The 19,024-nt window shown below is 43.8% G+C and overlaps 1 protein-coding gene across 1 annotated transcript in view; it reads left to right on the top strand.

The window, feature by feature from the left end:
- Nucleotides 1-531: 531 nt before the first annotated feature.
- The window catches only part of ELOA (elongin A), a 34,466-nt gene continuing 15,973 nt past the window's right edge, over nt 532-19,024 (top strand). The window contains exons 1-7 of the mRNA XM_063312640.1: nt 532-646; nt 8,294-8,350; nt 9,090-9,208; nt 9,786-10,944; nt 13,567-13,681; nt 14,499-14,654; nt 17,183-17,280. Coding sequence (XP_063168710.1) covers nt 575-646; nt 8,294-8,350; nt 9,090-9,208; nt 9,786-10,944; nt 13,567-13,681; nt 14,499-14,654; nt 17,183-17,280 — 1,776 coding nt within the window. The 5' untranslated portion in view covers nt 532-574. The remainder of the gene's footprint in view (nt 647-8,293; nt 8,351-9,089; nt 9,209-9,785; nt 10,945-13,566; nt 13,682-14,498; nt 14,655-17,182; nt 17,281-19,024) is intronic.

Genomic DNA, 19,024 nt, shown 5'->3' on the forward strand with positions numbered 1-19,024 from the left:
TTAGCCAGTTTTCTCCAACCTGATGAGCCAGCCCAGATGGACTATAGCCTCCCTAAAGGCCGAACAAGCCTCATGCTCATAATGAAGGCCTTATCTGAACTGTTTCAGCAATAACACCGGAAAATCGATGAAAAAGCAGAAACACTTTCTGGAGAGGAACAAGCCAACCGCGAAAAACCACGCTCTTGCCAATATTCAAAATGGCCGCTCTACCCCAGGAGGAAGCTTCTTGCCCTTATCTAAGATGGGAACGTTCCCACCCGTTCGTCCATCAGCTGTTTCTTCCCGTTTGCCCTGACCCGAGATGGCGATTTTCCTCCCTTCCTCCACGTAGAAGCCTTTGCCAGCTTACAAAATGGCGGCACCGGCGGGTGAAGGGAACGGCCGATTGGTCTATTTTTCATCCCCGCCTCCTTTCTCCTCCCCTTCCTCCTCTGCCAGGAACAAACATGGTGCCACGAAACGGGACGCGAGAGCTCCCAGGAGTTCGGAAGGAGGGAAGCCCCGAGTCGTCCTGGGTAGGCGATGAAGCAGCGGCCACTTCCGCCGTGAAGAGGCCTCGCCAGGAGTAAAAATGGCGGAGTCGGTGCTAGAAGTTGTCGGAAAGCTGCAGTCTCGGCTCTCGGGCAGTTCGGAACCGAAGAAGGTAAAAGGGGGCCCTGAAGAGAAGGGCGAAGCGGACGGGGAGCGGGTCTGGGGTGGCCGGACGGCGCCTGGGGTGGCCCTGGGCAGTGGGGAGGGGGGCCAGCAGGGGGCCCTTCAGGAGGGCCACGGCGAGGGGTGGGAGAAATGGGGAGGGGGGCCTGAGGGGAGGAGAAGGAGACTAGCCGGGGGGGCGGCGAGGGGGGACTGCACGGCGGGTGGGGGGGACAAAAGGGGTGTCTTGTGGGTGCAAAGGATGGGGCAAGCGGGGGTGCAAGTGGGGCGCCCCCGGGCCTTGCTGGACAAGCGAAGCGCTGCGACTTTTTCAGGCCCACCACAAGGCCCCCCCCTCCGCCCCGAGGGTGGTGGTGCGTGTGCGTGTACAAATCATAAATATCAATGGGGATGGACGGTCAATGGGAAGAGCAGATGCCGGAGGGAACAGCCGCGTCTCCAAGGGCAGAGCCGGGTCTTCCCCGTCGCCCCCCACACGCCTCTTAACGACTGAACTTTGAACCCGGGAGAGATCCACCTCCATTTTCATTGTGTGTTGAAGGAGTGGGGGGGCTGGTTTTAGGGGCTGTCAGTCCTGTTCCAGATGAATTGGGGCACTGAGGCGAAGTTGTGGGGTGGGTGTGACGGTTTCCAGAGGGGTTGTCGTGTCTAGGGCTGGGGGGTGCGCAAGCCAACAAAGGCTCCTGGGGCGCTTTAATAGCCTGCATGTTTATTATAGAAGTTAAATCTAAAAATAGTAATCACCATCACCACCATCATCATCATCAAGTGGGCTGTAGTCGCCAAAAGCTTGTAGAAATGTGTGAATCTCAGCGGTGCTGCAAGACTGCATGTTGTTCCGCGGAAAGAAAAGAGACCTTGTAGATGGGGGGGGGGCGGGGTTGTGCATGCTGCCCACCTACTCTTCCAAATCTCCAGGGAAGGGCAGAGCATTTGAAGAAGATGCCGGTAGTGCTCTCTGAATCATCTCCAGTGTTTTAAAAAACATCAATCTAGTACAGGATCTCAGCTGCTTGCATCAACTTTGCTTTTACAACTGCTGAAAGAAACCTCCCTTGCAATCCTGATATTATGCTAATAACCTGTAAAGAAAACTGTCCTAAGGAAAGTTAGAAATCTGCAAAGAAGTAACTGTGCTAAGTGATTTCCTTTGTGTCCTAAAGATGTGAGAAGCAGATACAGAGGGAGCCTTCCCTAACAATTTAAAGGATAAACAATTGTTTTTTTTCTTTTGATTCATAGATGTCCCCTCCACCTTTCAAACCAGTATTGCTTGGCATCCTCTGAATAGTTTGTATTGTCTTTTCATTGAATGGGCTTAATGAAGGAAAAGAGGTAAATGATAGATCTAGTGCTGGGTAAAATAAACAGAATTTCTGGAGCATATCTTTGCATCTTTAAATCATCAAGCAAAGAGACCATATCCTTGCATCTTTAAATCATCAAGCAAAGAGACTTTGCTTCTAAAAGCACTTCAGGGAATTGAAAGGTTTGACATTTTATGTTTTGTTGGGAGCAATCTGAGTTGCTTCTTTACCTGAAAAACCAAGATCAAATGGTCCTTCGGGTGTCTGAGAGTTAAAACCCTTGAGATGTGTACTTCAAAATACTTTGGACATGCTTTGAATAATCTTAAAGTGCAAATCCTATGAATATATTCTCTGCAAACATTCTTTTAAAATGTTGCTAGTACTTGCAACTATTTATTAAAGGACAAAAATCAGTTATGAAAGAAAGGAAAAGTACAGCTTGTCTGCTACCTTTACCTTTTTTAGCGCCTGTCCACAAGTTTGCTTTGCTGTGTGCATATGGGAGAGAGGTTTATTTACTCTGGAAAATCTTGGCTTTTGCTTAAAGTGTGAAGTGAAGTTTCAAGCCAATTATTGAGATGAATACAGAAAATCTTTTTTGTTTTTTCCCCCGTTGGGAGTTTATCATAAAGGGTATGTGATTCTTGGAGATCTTGGTGATAGTCTGTAATATACTGGAGTGTAAAGAAGAGAGGTTTTCTCTTCCTGTTTTTCTGACTTTTTGGGTGAGTGCAAATGCTTGGTAAACTTGTTGCTGTGGTTAATTATATCAGTGGTTAAAGGCTCTCTGTATTCATCTCTGTTTCTGAAGAATTGTCTGAGTTATTTACCTGGCTAGTTTTAAAACTTTCTCCAGTAATTTTCCCAGGAAGAGCTTCCAAATTCTGTATGCAAGTTGTATTGTTGCCTTGGCTAATCCCTCCTCCCCTAGTTTTGTATTGTACTTCTCTACCATCTACTTTTATCTGTGTTCTAGAAAAGAGGAGGGAGAGAGTTCATTTTCCAAACTGCAACCTCTCTTTTCTTGATTCATTCGTTTTCTAATGGAAGAACCTCCAGAGATAAAGCAGACCAGACTGCAGGTATGTCCCAGACTGTGTAATCGGAACAGCTCAGGAAAATCTTGGTCCATCTCTATTTCAGCCCCCTGCCCCCAGCTTTCTGCACCATCTATGGAATTCAGTGGGCCTGATCCGTGGTCAGCAGATGGTGCTCGTGCTCTCCAGAAATCCTTTGTCTGACTCTTGTTCTGTCCACCTAATGCCCCCCTATTCCCTAGCCACATTCATTTATTATTGTGCTTTAAATGAAATCTGTGGCTTTTTTCCCTCTGCTCTTCCAAATTTAGCTCCCTTGATTGCACCACTCTCTTAATCAGGTGTGGGGTGCTTACCTCTAGGTGTGCAGCCATGACATAGCAAACTGCAGCCAGCTGGGCTATGCTGGTTGTTTGCCAGTTTGATTGGTGTCCCACCCATCTTTGCAGTGACTGCTCAGCTGATGGTTCCTGGTTGCTTCCCCCCCCCCCCCCCGCACTTTTGTAAAGATAATATTTAAAACATCTCTCTGTGTTCAGATTGGGGTCTGAGGCACTGCAGATTGGGCGTCCTCATTGTCTCCCCTGTTGGGGTTGGGAAAAGAGCAGGAGTAATAGAAATGCTATGGCTAAAGCAGACTCATTTTGTAGCTACCCCAGCCTTCTGCCTCTCTGTACAGACTGGAAGGAAGAGGTAGTCATAGGTCAGCCCTAACTGGCTTCATGATGATGATGTTGTTGCTACTTGTATGCTAGGTTGTGGTTTAGGGGAGTAAACCAAAAGAAAGTATGCTTTTATATTGTGGCCGTAGTACTCCTTAACCACTATTCAAAGCATAGTCTGAGTTCAGACAGGCAACCCAAACACCAGAATACAGTAAAAGAAATTCTTATTCTGAGTTTAGGATAAACGATGGAAACTGCTAGAAGTAAGTTTTCAGAAATGTTGGCTCTTCTTTTGAGGAGGAAGCAGAAGCAGTGTCATGCAGAAAGGAGAAAAAGGATGTGGAACTGGTATTCTTTGGCCAGGAATTTTCTGGCCAAAATAGTGTAACTTCTATACAAAGAGTTCTGTCTCATGCGCCTCATTCCTTGCGTTTATAGGTTTTTATTCACAACCAGAGCAGAATGTCTCTGGTGTCTTAGCCAATTTGGTGTAGCGGTGAAGGTGCTGGACTAGAAGTGGGGAGAGCCAGGTTCTAATCCCCCCTCAGCCATAGAAGCTCCTTGGGGCACTCTGGATCAGTTATATTCTCCTAGCCTAATCTACCTCACAGGGGTGGTGTTGTGGGGAATGTCCACCGCCCTGAGTCCTGAATGAAAAGGCAGGATATAAATCTAACAAATCAATAAGATTAACTGGATATATGTCATATTCACCGTTCCAGTGTTACCGTTACATCGTAACGTTTCGCATGTCATTTGGCTGATGCATATTTCGTCTGGGAGGGGAGGAGGATTCCATCTTGTGGGATTGTTGTATGTTAGCAGCTGGATTGGAATGTGTTTGGGTTATCTTGTGTGTTCAAGGTTCCTTTCCCAGGACATCAGCAGGAATGGTTACCAGCACCTGGGGGGGCGGAGTTTGCAACGGCCGGGCGAGGGGAGGGGTTACGTTTGAGCCGAGGGTTTTTAGTTTGTATTTGGTGCGCTTTTGCTCATTCTCAGCTTTCTCTGTATTTGCATACTATTCTTTAATAAATCAGATATCATTAAGTCCCTGCTTGTGAGTCTGAGTCTATTAGGGTAGGCAATCCTTACAATATGTTGATGTCAGAGACCAGCCTGTAGAAATGCATGTCTGAATCCCAGTGGCTGAAAACCTTTGTTTTGGCAACGATGCCATAAACTGAGATTGGGAAGTGTGTTTGTGAGCAGGCATAGGTTAGAGAATGTTGTTTGAGGGAGGGAATGAGAAGGACTTTTACTGGTAGTTTGTTTTGCGGGACTTAGAATTTTTGCATCTATGAAAGGTTAGTGCACCGGCAGCACCACAATTTTTTCTTTTGCTTTTCTTTGCTGGATATTTCTTTTTGAGGAAAAATGCAGAGAGGAAGTTTGGTTGCAAAGAGAAAAGAGACAGAGGAAACCCATTAAATTAATTATACTTGGCCTAGAATATTTCAGTTGAAAGATGCAAAATCAGAACTGTTCAAACTGTTTAGCAAAGACTTTGTTAAAAGCTTGTTTGTAGCTTCAGCTGTTTAAAACAGGAACACCCAACGTATATGTTGGCCTCCTCCATGAACCGCAAGTGTGGTTGGTTGATAGCTTAACATTACTGAAGGAGTATAGACCAGTGTGTCTCAGCCTCGGCAACTTTAAGATGTATGGACTTCAGTGCTGGCTGGGGAATTCTGGGAATTGAGATCCACACATCTTAAAGTTGCCAAGGTTGAGAGACACTAGTATAGACAATATTTGGAGCCTGGTTTTGAAAGTCTCAAGGTGATTGGGCTCCCTTAAATCTCTGCAAATTAAGACACCATTTCACCAGTTAATCCAACCTCTCTGGTGAAATGCAGAGTCTATTGGTTATAAATGTATGGCTTAAGAAATGAGGTTCATCAACTATCTTGTGAGGGGAAATATTTTTGCCCCAGAAAGGACATATTGAACAAGCAAATGATCTCTTGACCCATCTTTTTGAAGTCTCTTCTTTTATCTTTGGACTAGAACCTGTCTGTCTTTAGAAGATGGAAAATAAACTTACATATTTTAAGTAGCTGTGTAAAGTGATTTGTGGGTAGGGGGGAGAAAATGTCTTTTTTCCCCCACTCCTAAAAGGCAAGCCATGCCTATAAACAAAATTCCTTCTTTTGAGCATTTTTTTTTAAATACATAGATTGTTGCATGGTTTTTTTTAAAGGAATATCCCCATGTCATTGTTTTAAATTTAAAAGCAAAGTATTAAAAAGTTGAAATCTGTTGTACAGGGGGAATCACAGTTATTCTCAGGGTTTATTGGTACCGATTCAGTGGATCTGCCTGATCATTGCTAAAACGGACATGCTTGCTGCTGTGGATCTCGATCTGGAGGATGAGACTGTCCAGCCTCAGCTGAGATTTTGTACTGGATTCTCCGGGACTACAGTCAGGACCAGAAATTTATTTATTTAATTTTTCCCCGCCCATCTCCTCCCATTGGGGGACTCTGGGTGTGTATGCCACTGGCTGTACTTCCTGAATGGTTAGTGCTCCACTTTTGTCAAACCCCTTGAATTACAGCTGAAAGTCCTGACTTTGCTCCCATCTGGATGTGTTTCCTTTCAACTTCAGTGTGGTGGTACACAGAGGCCAAATGTCAAAACAGTTATCCTTGTTCCAGTATTTGTGGTCCTGACTGTATGCCAAGCTTCTGATATGAAGGGGAACATCTTCCCAAGAGTGATGGTAGCCGAGCTTTGGGGAGACGCTTGCATACTTAGGGTCTGGTTTACACAATATACTATAAAATGTATAAAGTGTAAAGCAGCTATAAAGTGAGCTGCTTGATTGCTTTGGCATGTTGTCTGAATGCAGCTATAGTGTTTCTTTATCAACTAGGACTGCAAAAATCATGGCTTAACTCAGTGGGTCAGTTTTTATGTTTAGCTATTAAAGAGGGGAGAAAATACATTTTAAATGATAACAGTAGTAAAATGCCTGTCAGCCCTTTCCCCAGGCTGACCTGCCCACCAATGTTAGGCTGTTTGTTCTTCTCCAATGACCACCTCACAACTACAAGACAGGAGACATATTTAGAAGCAGCAGCCAAGTATAGACTCTCTCTCTCCCACTCTACAGATACGCACAGCACTTCCTTGGCTATTTTTAGGCATTGTTCTTAAAACATTTTGATGAATTTTTTTCCAGGAACTTTTAGACAATTTTACTACATCCTGCATCTGTTCTGTTTTAATTCTTTTTAACCATTGCATTTAAGTCTTTGATACAAAAGTTAATATATGAATGTTTTCAGTAATTACACCAGGCAGAGCTCCTTGAGGGAGGAGCTCTTGCATGGCGCATTGTGCTTTCCAAGAAACTCTTGAGCTAGAACACCATGCAGTAATGCATTGCTTGGATGTGGTAAAACTGCATTTCCCAGAATCCCTCTGCCAACATGGAGCATGAAGGTCCCATGTTGGCAAAAGCTGGTTGGGAGGAAGGGGCAAAGAATTTAATGCAATCAGGATTCTTTGCTAAATTTATCGGTGCACAAATCTTTTTTCTTTGCTCCTCCTCCCTGCTCCTAGAGATAACTTCTCTGTCCATGTTTGATGCTAAATTACTATCTTTAGATATCAGACTCCTTCCAAGTACCTTGTCTTCTTTCATTGGTGAAAGCTCAAATGAAACACTTTTTAAAAAGACTTCAGAATTGAAAGAGCTGTTGGAATGGAAGAAATCGCATTCAGCTCAGTTCTGAGTTTGGGCTCCATGTTTTGGGTTTGCCCTGTATTAGATGTGGATTGCATGTTACCAGTGTTTAAATTTCAAGAAGAACAAAGGTACCAAAACACTGCAGTACTAATTTTAGAGATCAAAAACGTTTCTATACGCATGTAAGTCAGCTTAACCCCAGTTGTCACAGTCCAGAGATTTTGAAACCGAGACTCACAAAATCTTCAACTGTTGGTCATGCAGGTTGAAGATGCCAGAAGTGGTCCTCTCAACCCACAGCATGGCTCCAGATTGAGGAAGGCTGCTTTTAAAGAAAATTCATTACAATTTGGAAGAACATTGAATTCCATTTGTTAAGCTATTGGTTGCTTTTACAAAATGGCATTTATACCATGGGGGAAGATGAGAGTGGCTTTTTCCCCTTTCTGTTGAACTTTTCTGTCAATCAGTAATGTTATACAGAGGCTTAGCTAGGATGGGAAGAAGATGGATGAGGCATACATATGGGGAGAATTCCTCCAAGTTCTTCAGGCTACTGAAGGTATCCAGAAATCATCATCATCTTGGGAAAGTCTTGCTAGGTCAGCAGTTGTACTCTCTGCCTCTGATCTAACTGAGCTTCCTCTTACATTTGATTCACTATGACAGTGGATCTCTGAACAGATATGGCTCTGGCAGCTTAGATCCTTCTGGCCAGATTACAGCCCTAGTTGGGGTGGGGGTGGAGGTGCTGCAACTATAAGATTTTTGCTCTGCTTCATCTGTCCACAAAATGTAAGTCTGTTCCCTCTGTGGCACCCTAGCAGCTCTGTGGGTTTGTTTTCTGATCTTCTTGATCCCTGTGGAAGAAAGAGCTCTCCGTTACAGCGCTGATTTCTCAACCCTTTTCTGCTCCTCTTTGCAGCTGATGAAGAGTTTGAAGAGGCTTTCTGAGTTGCCAATCACAATTGACATTCTTCTGGTAAGAGTTATTTTGTAGTAGTATGTCTTATGCTCATGAGCCTAGTCCCATCGGAGATTCATAGCATTGCTGTCCAGGATGGAGGTTCTGCTGAGTGAGAAATTTCAGATCTGAATAAAAGTGGGTAACCTGCCTGAAGATTTTATTCTTTATTTGTTTATTTAAAAGATTTGTATAGCCGCCCATCTTAAACAACTCTGGGCAGCTCACAACAGCAGCAAAACCCAATAACTCTAAAAACATAACCATAAAACAATTAAAAAAAAACCCCACAGTGCCATAATCATCCCCTTGGATGAACTTGGTCTTTTTCTGAAGAGGCAGAGATGCAGTTTTGAGGATGAGGATGAGGCTACCTTGACTGTTCACTGGGAACAGTACATATAACTACAGCTCTTACTTTCCCTCAGACCTCTTGGTGATTTTTTTTCTACTCTCTGACACAGTATCTTTTGAGTCATCTAAGCCAGGATGGGCTAAATCTGTTGCGATGGCTCTATCCTAATTACAAATGGGAAGGCTCAGAAAGACGGTGCAGAATATGTAAAGAAAAATGTTTTATTGCTTTACGTATCCTGCTAAGCCAGAACTTAACTCTGCTTTGAATAAGTCACAGTTGGGCTGGGCTGATATATTACATTCAGCCATAATTTGTTTATTTTAGGCTTAGCGTGTTGCATAAACCTACCTGTTAACTAGCCATTATTGTCAAAACTGGTTTTCTACATCCGTTCTGCAGGAGACTGGAGTAGGAAAGACTGTGAATGGTTTACGAAAACATGAACAAGTGGGGGACTTTGCCAAGAACTTGGTAGCGAGGTGGAAGAAGCTTGTGCCAGTTCCACAGGAAACAGAACGGTAAGTTGGGTGTATCTAATATCTGTGCTCTCTACTGTCTTGTCTTGGTAGACAACATCCTCTTATAGTTCAGCTGCTGCCCTCAAGAACAGTTTGAAGCTCTGTTTCCTGATACAACTCCACTTCCTGGTGGAATGTGCCAAACTTCCCCTTAAAGCTTGAATAGCAGGAGAGAACATAACAAGGAAAGATCAAGATGTTTTGATAAAAGAATGTGAAAGAAAAAGAAACTTGTCTTCCTGATTGCAGGGTTATTTCAGAAACACATGAAAACAGAGATCTAGTCATTGAATCCAGCCCTCCACTCAATGCAGGAACTCAGATTAGATATATAGCACAAGTACAAGTTTTATATAAAATCAGGTAGTCTACAAATGTAGACTATATTGAGTTATCAGTCTAAAAAATTGAGTTATCAGTCATAGCAGCATTCTGCCTATGTAGGAATAAAGGTTAACAGGTTGGCTGCATTCTGTTTCAATATTAAGAAGATGGGACTAGACAATCATGGATTTACTGTAGCTTAGTGTTTCTCTATTGAATCTAATGCTTTCTCTCTCTGTTTTTCCTTCTTAAGGCATAACCTTGAACCTACAGAACAGGGCTATGACCAAAGCATCTATAGGAAACGACAGCGAGACCTGTCTCCCAAAGAGGATGAAGAGGTCTACTCAGAGGCCTATCAGCCTTCTTGCAGCCAGTCATATGAGTCAGATTATGGAACCAAAAAGACCAAGAGGTATTCAGAGCCTGAGAAATCCCATCAAGCTGTAAACTATGGTATTCCAGAGGACAGGACATGGGGGAGAGAGTCCTCTGACCAGGAATGTTCTGACTGTGGGCATGCAGTCTCACCTGAGCTCAGTGAAAGTCCTCAGGAACTATATATGGACCTCTGTCGTCCTGAAGAGCAAGAGAGGGAGCAGAAATCCTTTTCCCGAAAGGCAAATAAAAGCCACCAGTTTCAGGACAGACAAGAAGGAACTCATAATAGGAACTTCAGTGACTCTCAAGATAAAGCCAGTTCAAGTCGGAGCAAAGAGCCTAAATCTTCTCACAAAGAGAGGCAGCGGCCAGATGCCAAGGGAGAGGAGAAAGCACCTGCATTTAGCTCACAGAGACTGCCAAAGGGTTCTTCACTCCATGAGGCTTCCTTGTCAGGCGGCAGCAAGGAGAAGCTGAAGGCCCTGGACAGCATCAAACGAGACAAGAAAAAAGATGGCAGTGGCATCAAGAAGGAGAAACCCCACGTTGAGTTGGAGGACACCTTGGATAACCATAGGAAGAAACAAAAAACACATGACAAACCAGAAAAGATGAAACTCAGCTTGGAGGCTTTGTATGGAGATCAGGAGAAATCGAAACCTGAGGGTGATTTGCCCAATAAGAACCGGGAGAAGAAGAGCTCCAGCAGCTTAAAAACTCCTGAGGGCAAATCCAAAGTCTCCGAGCCAAACAAAAGAACAATAGGCTTCTCATCTCCCAGTCTTGGAGAGGGAGAAGCGGAGGATGAGTATGAACAGCCAACGATGTCCTTTGAGTCCTACCTGAGTTATGACCAGCCTCAAAAGAAGAAGAAGAAGCTGGTGAAGCCTACAGCTCCAGTCCCAGAGAAGGACAAAGGGCACAGCAAGCAGAATGGCTCCAAGTCGAGCACCAAGAGCTCAGACTCAAGCCGGAAAGCTCACAAGCAGGCGAGCGAGAAGAAGCAGATGGGGGCGTCTAAAGCAAAAAAAGTAAGGGCCTTAATAGGGAATTATTGCTTTGCAGGTACCTCTTCTCTCGGGCAAAGTGATGTGAAGGCAACTGATGTGATTTAGGACTTCAGTAGTCCAGTTCACACAGCACTCTGTCCTAATATGACTTATTTGGTGTTGGTGTCATGTGTCATGTGCACCTTGCCGTCATGGTTTGTAAGTCTGTCCTTAAAATTAGGCCTGATGTCTGAAGTCAGCAAATGATGGTTCCTTCAGCAAATTGGGGCTTACATGATGCAGAGGTCCAGTCAACATAGCACCCTGAAGTGAATGCCAGACTGATGTTCTGCAGGCTTCAAAGACAGCTTGCACTTCTGAGAGTTTGGCCCATCAATAACTAGTTCTGCCTTCTCCACTGGGGGCTTTTCAGATATGCTATAATTCAATATCCATTATACCTGTACTGGTTGAGGATGATAGCAGTTGTAGTCTCTTCCTTCTGGAAGGAGCCAGATTGGAAAAGGCTGAGTGAACCCTATTTGAATTTTCCAGGCTGAGCTTTGAAATCTATTGAGAATGTTTACATTCTCCCTCTCTTTGTGAAATATACCCCTCTTTAATATTTCCCATATTTTGATGTGCAGACATCTTACAGACCCTTTGCCTTTTTAATTTTTTTCTCCGTGAGAATGACACACTGTGACTGCGGTAGGACGTTATGTTCACTTATTAAAAGTATTGGGCTATCCCTCAGTGAATGCTTCTCAACAGAGAGGTGCAAGCATTACTGATGCAAAGGCACATTTGGCATTTTTTTTAAGTGCTATGGGTAAAAATTATTGTTTTTATTTTATTTACTTCATATGTATGCTGCTTATTCCCAAAGGCTCTCCCCTGATGTTGAGGGCATATAATGCATCATGAATGGTCTGTCGTGGGTGTAGTGGGCTTAGCCACTGACTTATACAGGGAGAAAATAATGGAACTCAGTCCCTTCCAAAGACCCTCGTTGGGTAAGCTAGCCGGGGGTAGGTGCATTTCTCTCCCCAGTGCAAGTGAATGGGGATGTCACTTCATTTACTTGCCCAGGGAAGTAGTTCCTTAGTGAGGGAGACCTTCATGTAACATGGGGCAGGTATTGATGGTCCCAGGGTTAGAAAGTCCATGCTGGGAAAGTAATTCCCAAAAGAAATGCAGCCTTGTGAGATCTCTTCATGTGGAATGTCTGCAGATTTTAGCTTCTCCCCTGCTACTGTATCTTGGTTTGGAGCAGGTAAGGCTACTGTGAATTTTGTGCCTCTAAGGAGTTCAGGTTATGAAAGAAAACAGCACTCCGCTTAGGGTTTAAATAAATTGAAGAACAACAGTTGAGTGTATGAGGCGGTGCTATGTATGGAAGGCAGAGTTAATGCATCTCTATGACATCAGCTTTGTTGGTTTCAGGAGAAGGGAATGCTCTTGAAGTTGCAAAGAGGACAAAGTGTTGTATGTAATGTGATAGGAAATGACAGGTTGGAACCAAGACAAAAAATGGTTGCCCATCCCTCATTTAGGTTATCTATTCCATAGGTTTCTGCTTATTTCATAATTGACTCATACCTGGAATTTTACTCCTCCACAGATTTTCTAATGCAGTTTCTCACTCCCTGCAAGACACACATCTGAATTGCCTCTCACTTACTGCCTAACTTGATGGAAGATGGGGATTTCCAGATACCCTGGGACTCCAAGTTTTACTGCCCTAACCATTAAGGCCAGTGGGGTTTATTAGGAGTGGCAGTTGTAGCCTGACAAAATCTAGAGACCCAAAGTTGAAAATGGCTAGATTTTTGTGACTATCTATTCTCCAAATGCTAATCTGGAAGCAAGAACAAATTAACCCCAAAGCCAACAACTTTTCCAGGCAGTGGGCAGCACTGCGCAATCTTACTGGATGTTGTAGGCATCAAAACTACATATTTCTTTGTACTGTTCAAGAAGTTGCATTAGGGAGAAGCCCCAAGCCAACAGCCAGAGAAGTGTATTTTTACTGCTACGATACCGATATGAACCGTGTTGGAACGGATCGGTGGCTTTTACATTTTTTGTTGGGTTCAGATCTGTGGCTGACATTTTTGCAAACCAACCAGGCTGTAGTCAAAAATACCCAGCAGAGAAATATTCAGCTGCATCATTTCCGTTGTTTGTGATAGGAATGTATACGTATTTAAAATAATGTTTTAAAATTATTACCTAGGACAGTGTTTCTCACCCTTGGCTACTTTCAGACGTGTGGACTTCAACTCCCAGAATTCCCCATCCAGCAGGGTGCCCCCACTGAAGGATAACCTGCTCAAAATGTTCAGTGAAAACTTTTTTTTTTTAATGAGTCTCTTTGGTTCCAGGGATTGTTTTCCATGCACATTACTCATGGAAAAAGTATCTTCCCCCACTCCCCTTTTGTTTGTTTGTTTTAGGCCATCCAGGGTGCCACAAACAAGTGACAGGGCTATCTGTAGAAAGGGGGCCAGGACACAATTTTGGGAGCTAGAATACCTACCTACCGCATGTTTTTCACCGCCCATCTCAACAATGACTCTGGGAGGTGGAAAATCAAATACCTTTAGGTGGACCTACCTTTGCAAAGCTGTCTTAACTGAACACGGGGTTTCTCCCCTCCAGATACTCATTGACGTGGTGCCGATGCTCCCTGACATCCCATTGCCCCCCATCCAGGCAAATTACCGCCCTCTTCCTTCACTTGAATCAATCTCACTCGCCCAGCCAAAGAGGAAAGGTAACGTTGGAGTGGAATTTACTTGAGAGTCTCTTTTACTGTTTCTAAATGATGTGGGCGAGGGCAGGTAAGGTGAGACAGAGAAAAATCTGGTACAAGTTTTCAATTTTTCATTGTCTTTTATTCACTTGTATAGGCCTCCCTCCTCCTGTGAAGGAGGAGGAAGACTGATACATAATTATAATAATTATAATAATCTAATTTATAATTATTATAAATTGGCCTTATTATGCCAATTTGGATTGAAGGAAATAGTTGAATTGAATAATTCAATTGAGGGTTGATAGTGTCTCTGGTGCTTTCTGAGTAACTGATAAGAAGGAATGGATTAGGGCTTTGCTTCCAAACCCATCGCATCTTAATCATTTGATCATGAAGATTTTCTTCATGCAGTGAGGCATCATCTTCATCACATTAAAAGCACTAATAAATCTTCTTTCCGAAGCCCAAGATAGCATATGCTCATGGTCCTGAAGCCAGGTTTCTTCCCTTGAATTGGAAGTGATGGTTTTCAGTGAAAAGGCCTGGGCAAACTAAGCTGTGGGTGTGCATTGGTGTCAGCTTGCTATATAAAAGACATGTCTGGTAGCAGTAAACTGCTAGGTATCCAGCACATCTATTGTGAGCTTTTCAGGATCATCTGGCGGGCCACTGCTGGAGATGGAGTACTGGCCTGGCCGTTCCCATGAGGCTGTAGATAGGGATGTTCAGTGGACGTGATCTCCAAGCAACGTTTCTGGTCTTCTGTGACCGCCATGCTGGATACCCTTGTTGGTAGTGAGTCTTTTCTCTGCTTTATCTTCCTCTGGTCTCGCAGCACTCTCGTCCCCAACCGAAGAAGATGAGGCTGGTTTCACGGGACGTCGGCTGAATTCCAAGATGCAGGTGTACTCGGGTGCCAAGACTGCTTACCTTCCAAAGATGATGACTCTTCATGAGCAGTGCATCCGGGTCCTCAGCAATAATATTGATTGTGAGTCCTGCTTGTTGTCCTGTTGGCTGCAAAGGGGGAGGAGCTTGACAGGGGGGTTTAATTGGGACAACATTCAGCTTTTGACTCCCTGTGTTGAATACGCCTGTCGGGCATGGCAGACCTTTGCATTAGAGGGCTACTTAACGCATTGCTGCTCCACCTGCTGACTGGTTCTCTTTCAAAGTTCCTTATCTATTCCAACCATGTCAATTTCTGATCTTGGGTGAAACTGGGGCGGAGGCAGGGAAAACACAAATAAGGCCAGAGTTCTGATGAAAGGAGAAAGAATAAAGTTGTCTTTTCCCACCAACACTTCTCTCTTGGCACCACCTTTGCATTACCTTTGCAAGGCAATGCTGGGCTTAGGAAAGATTTCTTTGGCCTTTATAAGGATTTCACTCATTATGTAAAGCTGTGGTTTGTTTATAGCATTGTTTCTCAACCTTGGCAACTGTAAGATGTGTGGACTACAACTCCCAGAATCCCCCAGCCAGTATGGCTGGCTGGGGGGGGAATTCTGGGAGCTGACGTCCACACATCTTAAAGTTGCCAAGGTTGAGAAACACTGATTTATAGTTTTCTTAGTGGAAACAGTGAAACAGAATAAATGAACCACGCTCCCAGTGGCTACTGAAAGAGACAGTGGCACTGAGTAAAATGTCTCTACCAAGAGCAGCAATGCAGACCATCTCTCTGGTTGGGGAAAACTTGAGCTAACATTGCTGGGCAAACGTGTGACGTAGATAGAAGGCTCTCCATCTTAGCTGCTAGGGAGCATTATACTTCATGAGGCCAGTTCACCCTTAGCTTGCAGCTGGTGTGATCCCTGCCACTGTCATTCCAACAGGTCTGTTGAATAAATCTTACTCGCTGGGCTTTCTGCCATATATGAGACTTTAAAACCTAGCTTATCAAACCACAATCATTACATTCACTCAACAGGCCCATCCAAAGATAAACGCAACACATTTAGCCTAGCACAGTGTGAGAACCCAACTGCGACGGAGCTCTGCCCTACACCCGCTTGCCCCAGGAGAAGCAACTTCTTGAAATAGCACAAGATTTAGTCTAATCTCTAATAGTACCAGGACAAAGTCAGTACTCAGAAATGGGAGGGCTGGGAGTGCTTGGCTAAGATTCATGTAGCTCTTCCATTGCTGATTTCTTTCTCTGAAATAAATTCATTGTTTCTTCAGTATGTTCCCTTTCTGGTTAAGCCCTGCTGTACATGTGAGGAGAACAGTCTCCGCTTCCTGTATCTCAGGGCTCGTAATCTGAGTTTGGGCTTTGTTGATACTTCTGGTCCTAGGCAAGCGCTGTGACATCCGGGGGTGGGAGTGGGAGGAGCATAAAGTGTTGCAGATTCTGTCACTAGTCTCTGGGGGAAACTTTTCCTAAAACCCTGGAGAATAATAACGGCTAATCAATTAACTGGTGTGTGTGTGTCCGTGTGTGTCCTAACAAAGCAATACAGAACAGTAATCTGATTCCATATAAGGCAGCTTTCTGTGTTCCTCAGATTTGCTTGTCAACCTGCCAATGTCAAGCACACGTAGCTTTCACTAAGGTTAGGCTACAATACAGCAGCTGCCCAATCTGGCTGGGTTTATGTATCACGCCAAGTCACAAACTCTGGTTTACAACATCACAGTGGCAAAGCTTATCCAGAGCATTAAGCCAAATCCAGCTTCGGTGTCTGCTGAATATGACCAGGGCAAATGTCATTTTACTTACAGAAGTTATGGCTGTGTTTTTACCGTAGATTTTTTCCTCTTACTTCATCTATATTATGATCCCATGGACGATGGGATCAAGTAGAAATAGGAACTGGGGGGGGGGCTGTTTTCCTCTTTCCCTATCCCCCCTCCCCCAAATCTCTTTGGCTTCTTTCATTTATCTCCTTCAGTATCTACTGTTGTGTCTTTCTTAGATGTCTCTTCTGTGACCCTTCCCAGCTTTGCTGAGTAGGTGACTGCATCCCGTGTTTCCAACACATGTTCCTGCTGCTGTCTGAACACATCTAACAAACCTCTCCCATTTCACAGCCTGGGCTCATCCACTGTACCAAGCCCTGGGGTGATTTTTATGGCTTTGACTTAAATGTTTTGCGTGACTCTAGCCAATTATGAACCCTTCAGGAAACCACGGTTAAGCAAATGGGCTAAGCAGACCGTGTGAACTGTCCCTTGTGTGGCTTATTACTGCCGTTTAGTTCTGTCTGGTCTGAAACCGGTTAGCCATACTGTCACTTCTTGCCTTCTCTCCAGCCAATTGGAGACAATTGGTTTGGACAACATCTATTAATATCTAGATTTTATATTTCGCACCCGTGACATTATATGAAGATCGTGGTTCTGTTACCTGGAAAGCATGCTGGTCCTTCTGTCCTTACTTAGCTGATTCTATGCCTCCTGGGTTTTCAGAAGATGCTACCATGTCCTGTACTGCATGTAAAACCAAATACCTGTTTCCCACATGGAGAATGTGCCTTGAAAATGGAGAAAGACCTGTCTGTCCTTTTTTCATAGCAATCTATGAAGTGGGAGGTGTCCCATATTCTGTGCTCGAGCCTGTCTTGGAACGCTGTACTCCAGAGCAGTTGTACCGCATTGAGGAGTGCAATCACGTGAGTGTTACTAGACAAGAGGGGGTGGGAAACTGTTGATCACTGATGATTCTTCACCATCTGCAGCAAGGCCAAAAAGTAGTTCAAATAAGGTGTCATTTAATCTTCAAGGCTTCTGCTTATCTCCGCTTCAGGACTTAAAATTAGACGTTGTTCCGGTTTTAGTGCCTCTGTCTGGCTAAATAGTGCTTTCTACCTCTTGATGTAGCTCAAAAACAGCTGGTATCATAAAATCAATACATGGAACACCATATTTAAGAAAAATGTTCTGGTTCCTCTTCAGAGCACTTAAATGTGCAAGAAAACAAAATAGGAGAAAGATGATTGGAGGACATCAATTACTTAAATGTATAAGAAATATAAATAAAGTTCATTATATAATAATCCCCAGCCCTCCCACGAAAATATCTTATAAGAAGAGACGGTAGTAAAATGGCAGCACTATGGTTCGATAATGGGGAAGATCCTCAGCTGTAGAAAAGGAAGTCTTTTTGGAAAAGCCGTGTCTTTGAGAAGCTGTTTGTTTCTGTAGAGGTAAAATAACTTTGACCTGCTCTGCAAGGTGGATGAATGTCTCTGAAGTCCTTGGCAGAACCTTGACACACTACATCAGTGTTTCTCAACCTTGGCAACTTTAAGATGGGTGGACTTGCTGGCTGGGGAATTCTGGGAGTTGAAGTCCACACATCTTAAAATTCCCAAGATTGAGAAACACTGCGCTACATGATACCGGTACTACTAAGTGACAAATTGGCATTTGGGGTTGGGGGGCAGGGGTTGCATTGCAAAGCACAAGCCATTGCAGCACACGCACACACACACCCGTGAATTTCAGAACCCAGCCACTAGCTAATGAGGGCAGTGGGCAGGTTTCCTTCTGTGGCAGCCTCTCACACACAAGCTATAGTAATGGGTAACTTAAAAACCTGCTGTTAGTAGCCCTGCATGCTTTCCAAACACATTTGGCAGAGGGAATTAAATTGGACCTTGGTGAAGTTGCCACATGTTGGTCGCCAGCTGCTGTTCTCCTTAAATGTTCCTCGGGGGTATAAATGAAGATCAAATGAGATAAAGGGACTTTGAGGTGGGAAGCATCTACGAAGGAAGCCCTTAATTTTCTCAAGCCCCAGGAGGATGAACGGCACCAAGATGTCTAAGGGGCAGGTGATACAAGAAGTCTCTTAAGAAGAGCTAAGGAGGCTCGGTGGACCCCGAGGGCAATCGTGTAAGCCGTCCCATTGCTTCCTTTTATCACCACTCCCAATAGTGCAGAGGGCAGAAAGTGCTTCTTTTCCAAGTGGTCCTTGCTGTCAAAACTGATTCCATATCCCTCCAGCGAATAGCCCTAAAAGAAAAGGTCTTTATTTCTGGCCAAAAAAGGGTCCATCTTGATTTTTTAAAAAGCTTTATTAATTTTCAAACTACTGTATAATTAAAATAGGAAAGATAGAACACAGAGCTAAAAAAAACCAAGAAAAACTAAAACAGTGCAGAAATAGATAGAAAACATAAAACACAGGTGACTTCCAACCTTCTCCAACACGGATATAAATGTATATTATATAAAATTAATCTCTTACCATTAATTAAAATTTTAGTAGCATTATTTCTCTAAAATCAAGCTATTTAATTGTCAAAGCTCAAAATCAAAGCTTCATTTTTTTCAGACACAAGCAAATAGTCCAAAAGCAGCTTCCAAGTAAAAACAAATCCAGTCACGGTATTTTCTCTTATCAGTGTTTGT

Source organism: Candoia aspera, chromosome 10 (assembly GCF_035149785.1).
Source record: "Candoia aspera isolate rCanAsp1 chromosome 10, rCanAsp1.hap2, whole genome shotgun sequence".
Lineage (NCBI taxonomy): Eukaryota > Metazoa > Chordata > Lepidosauria > Squamata > Boidae > Candoia > Candoia aspera.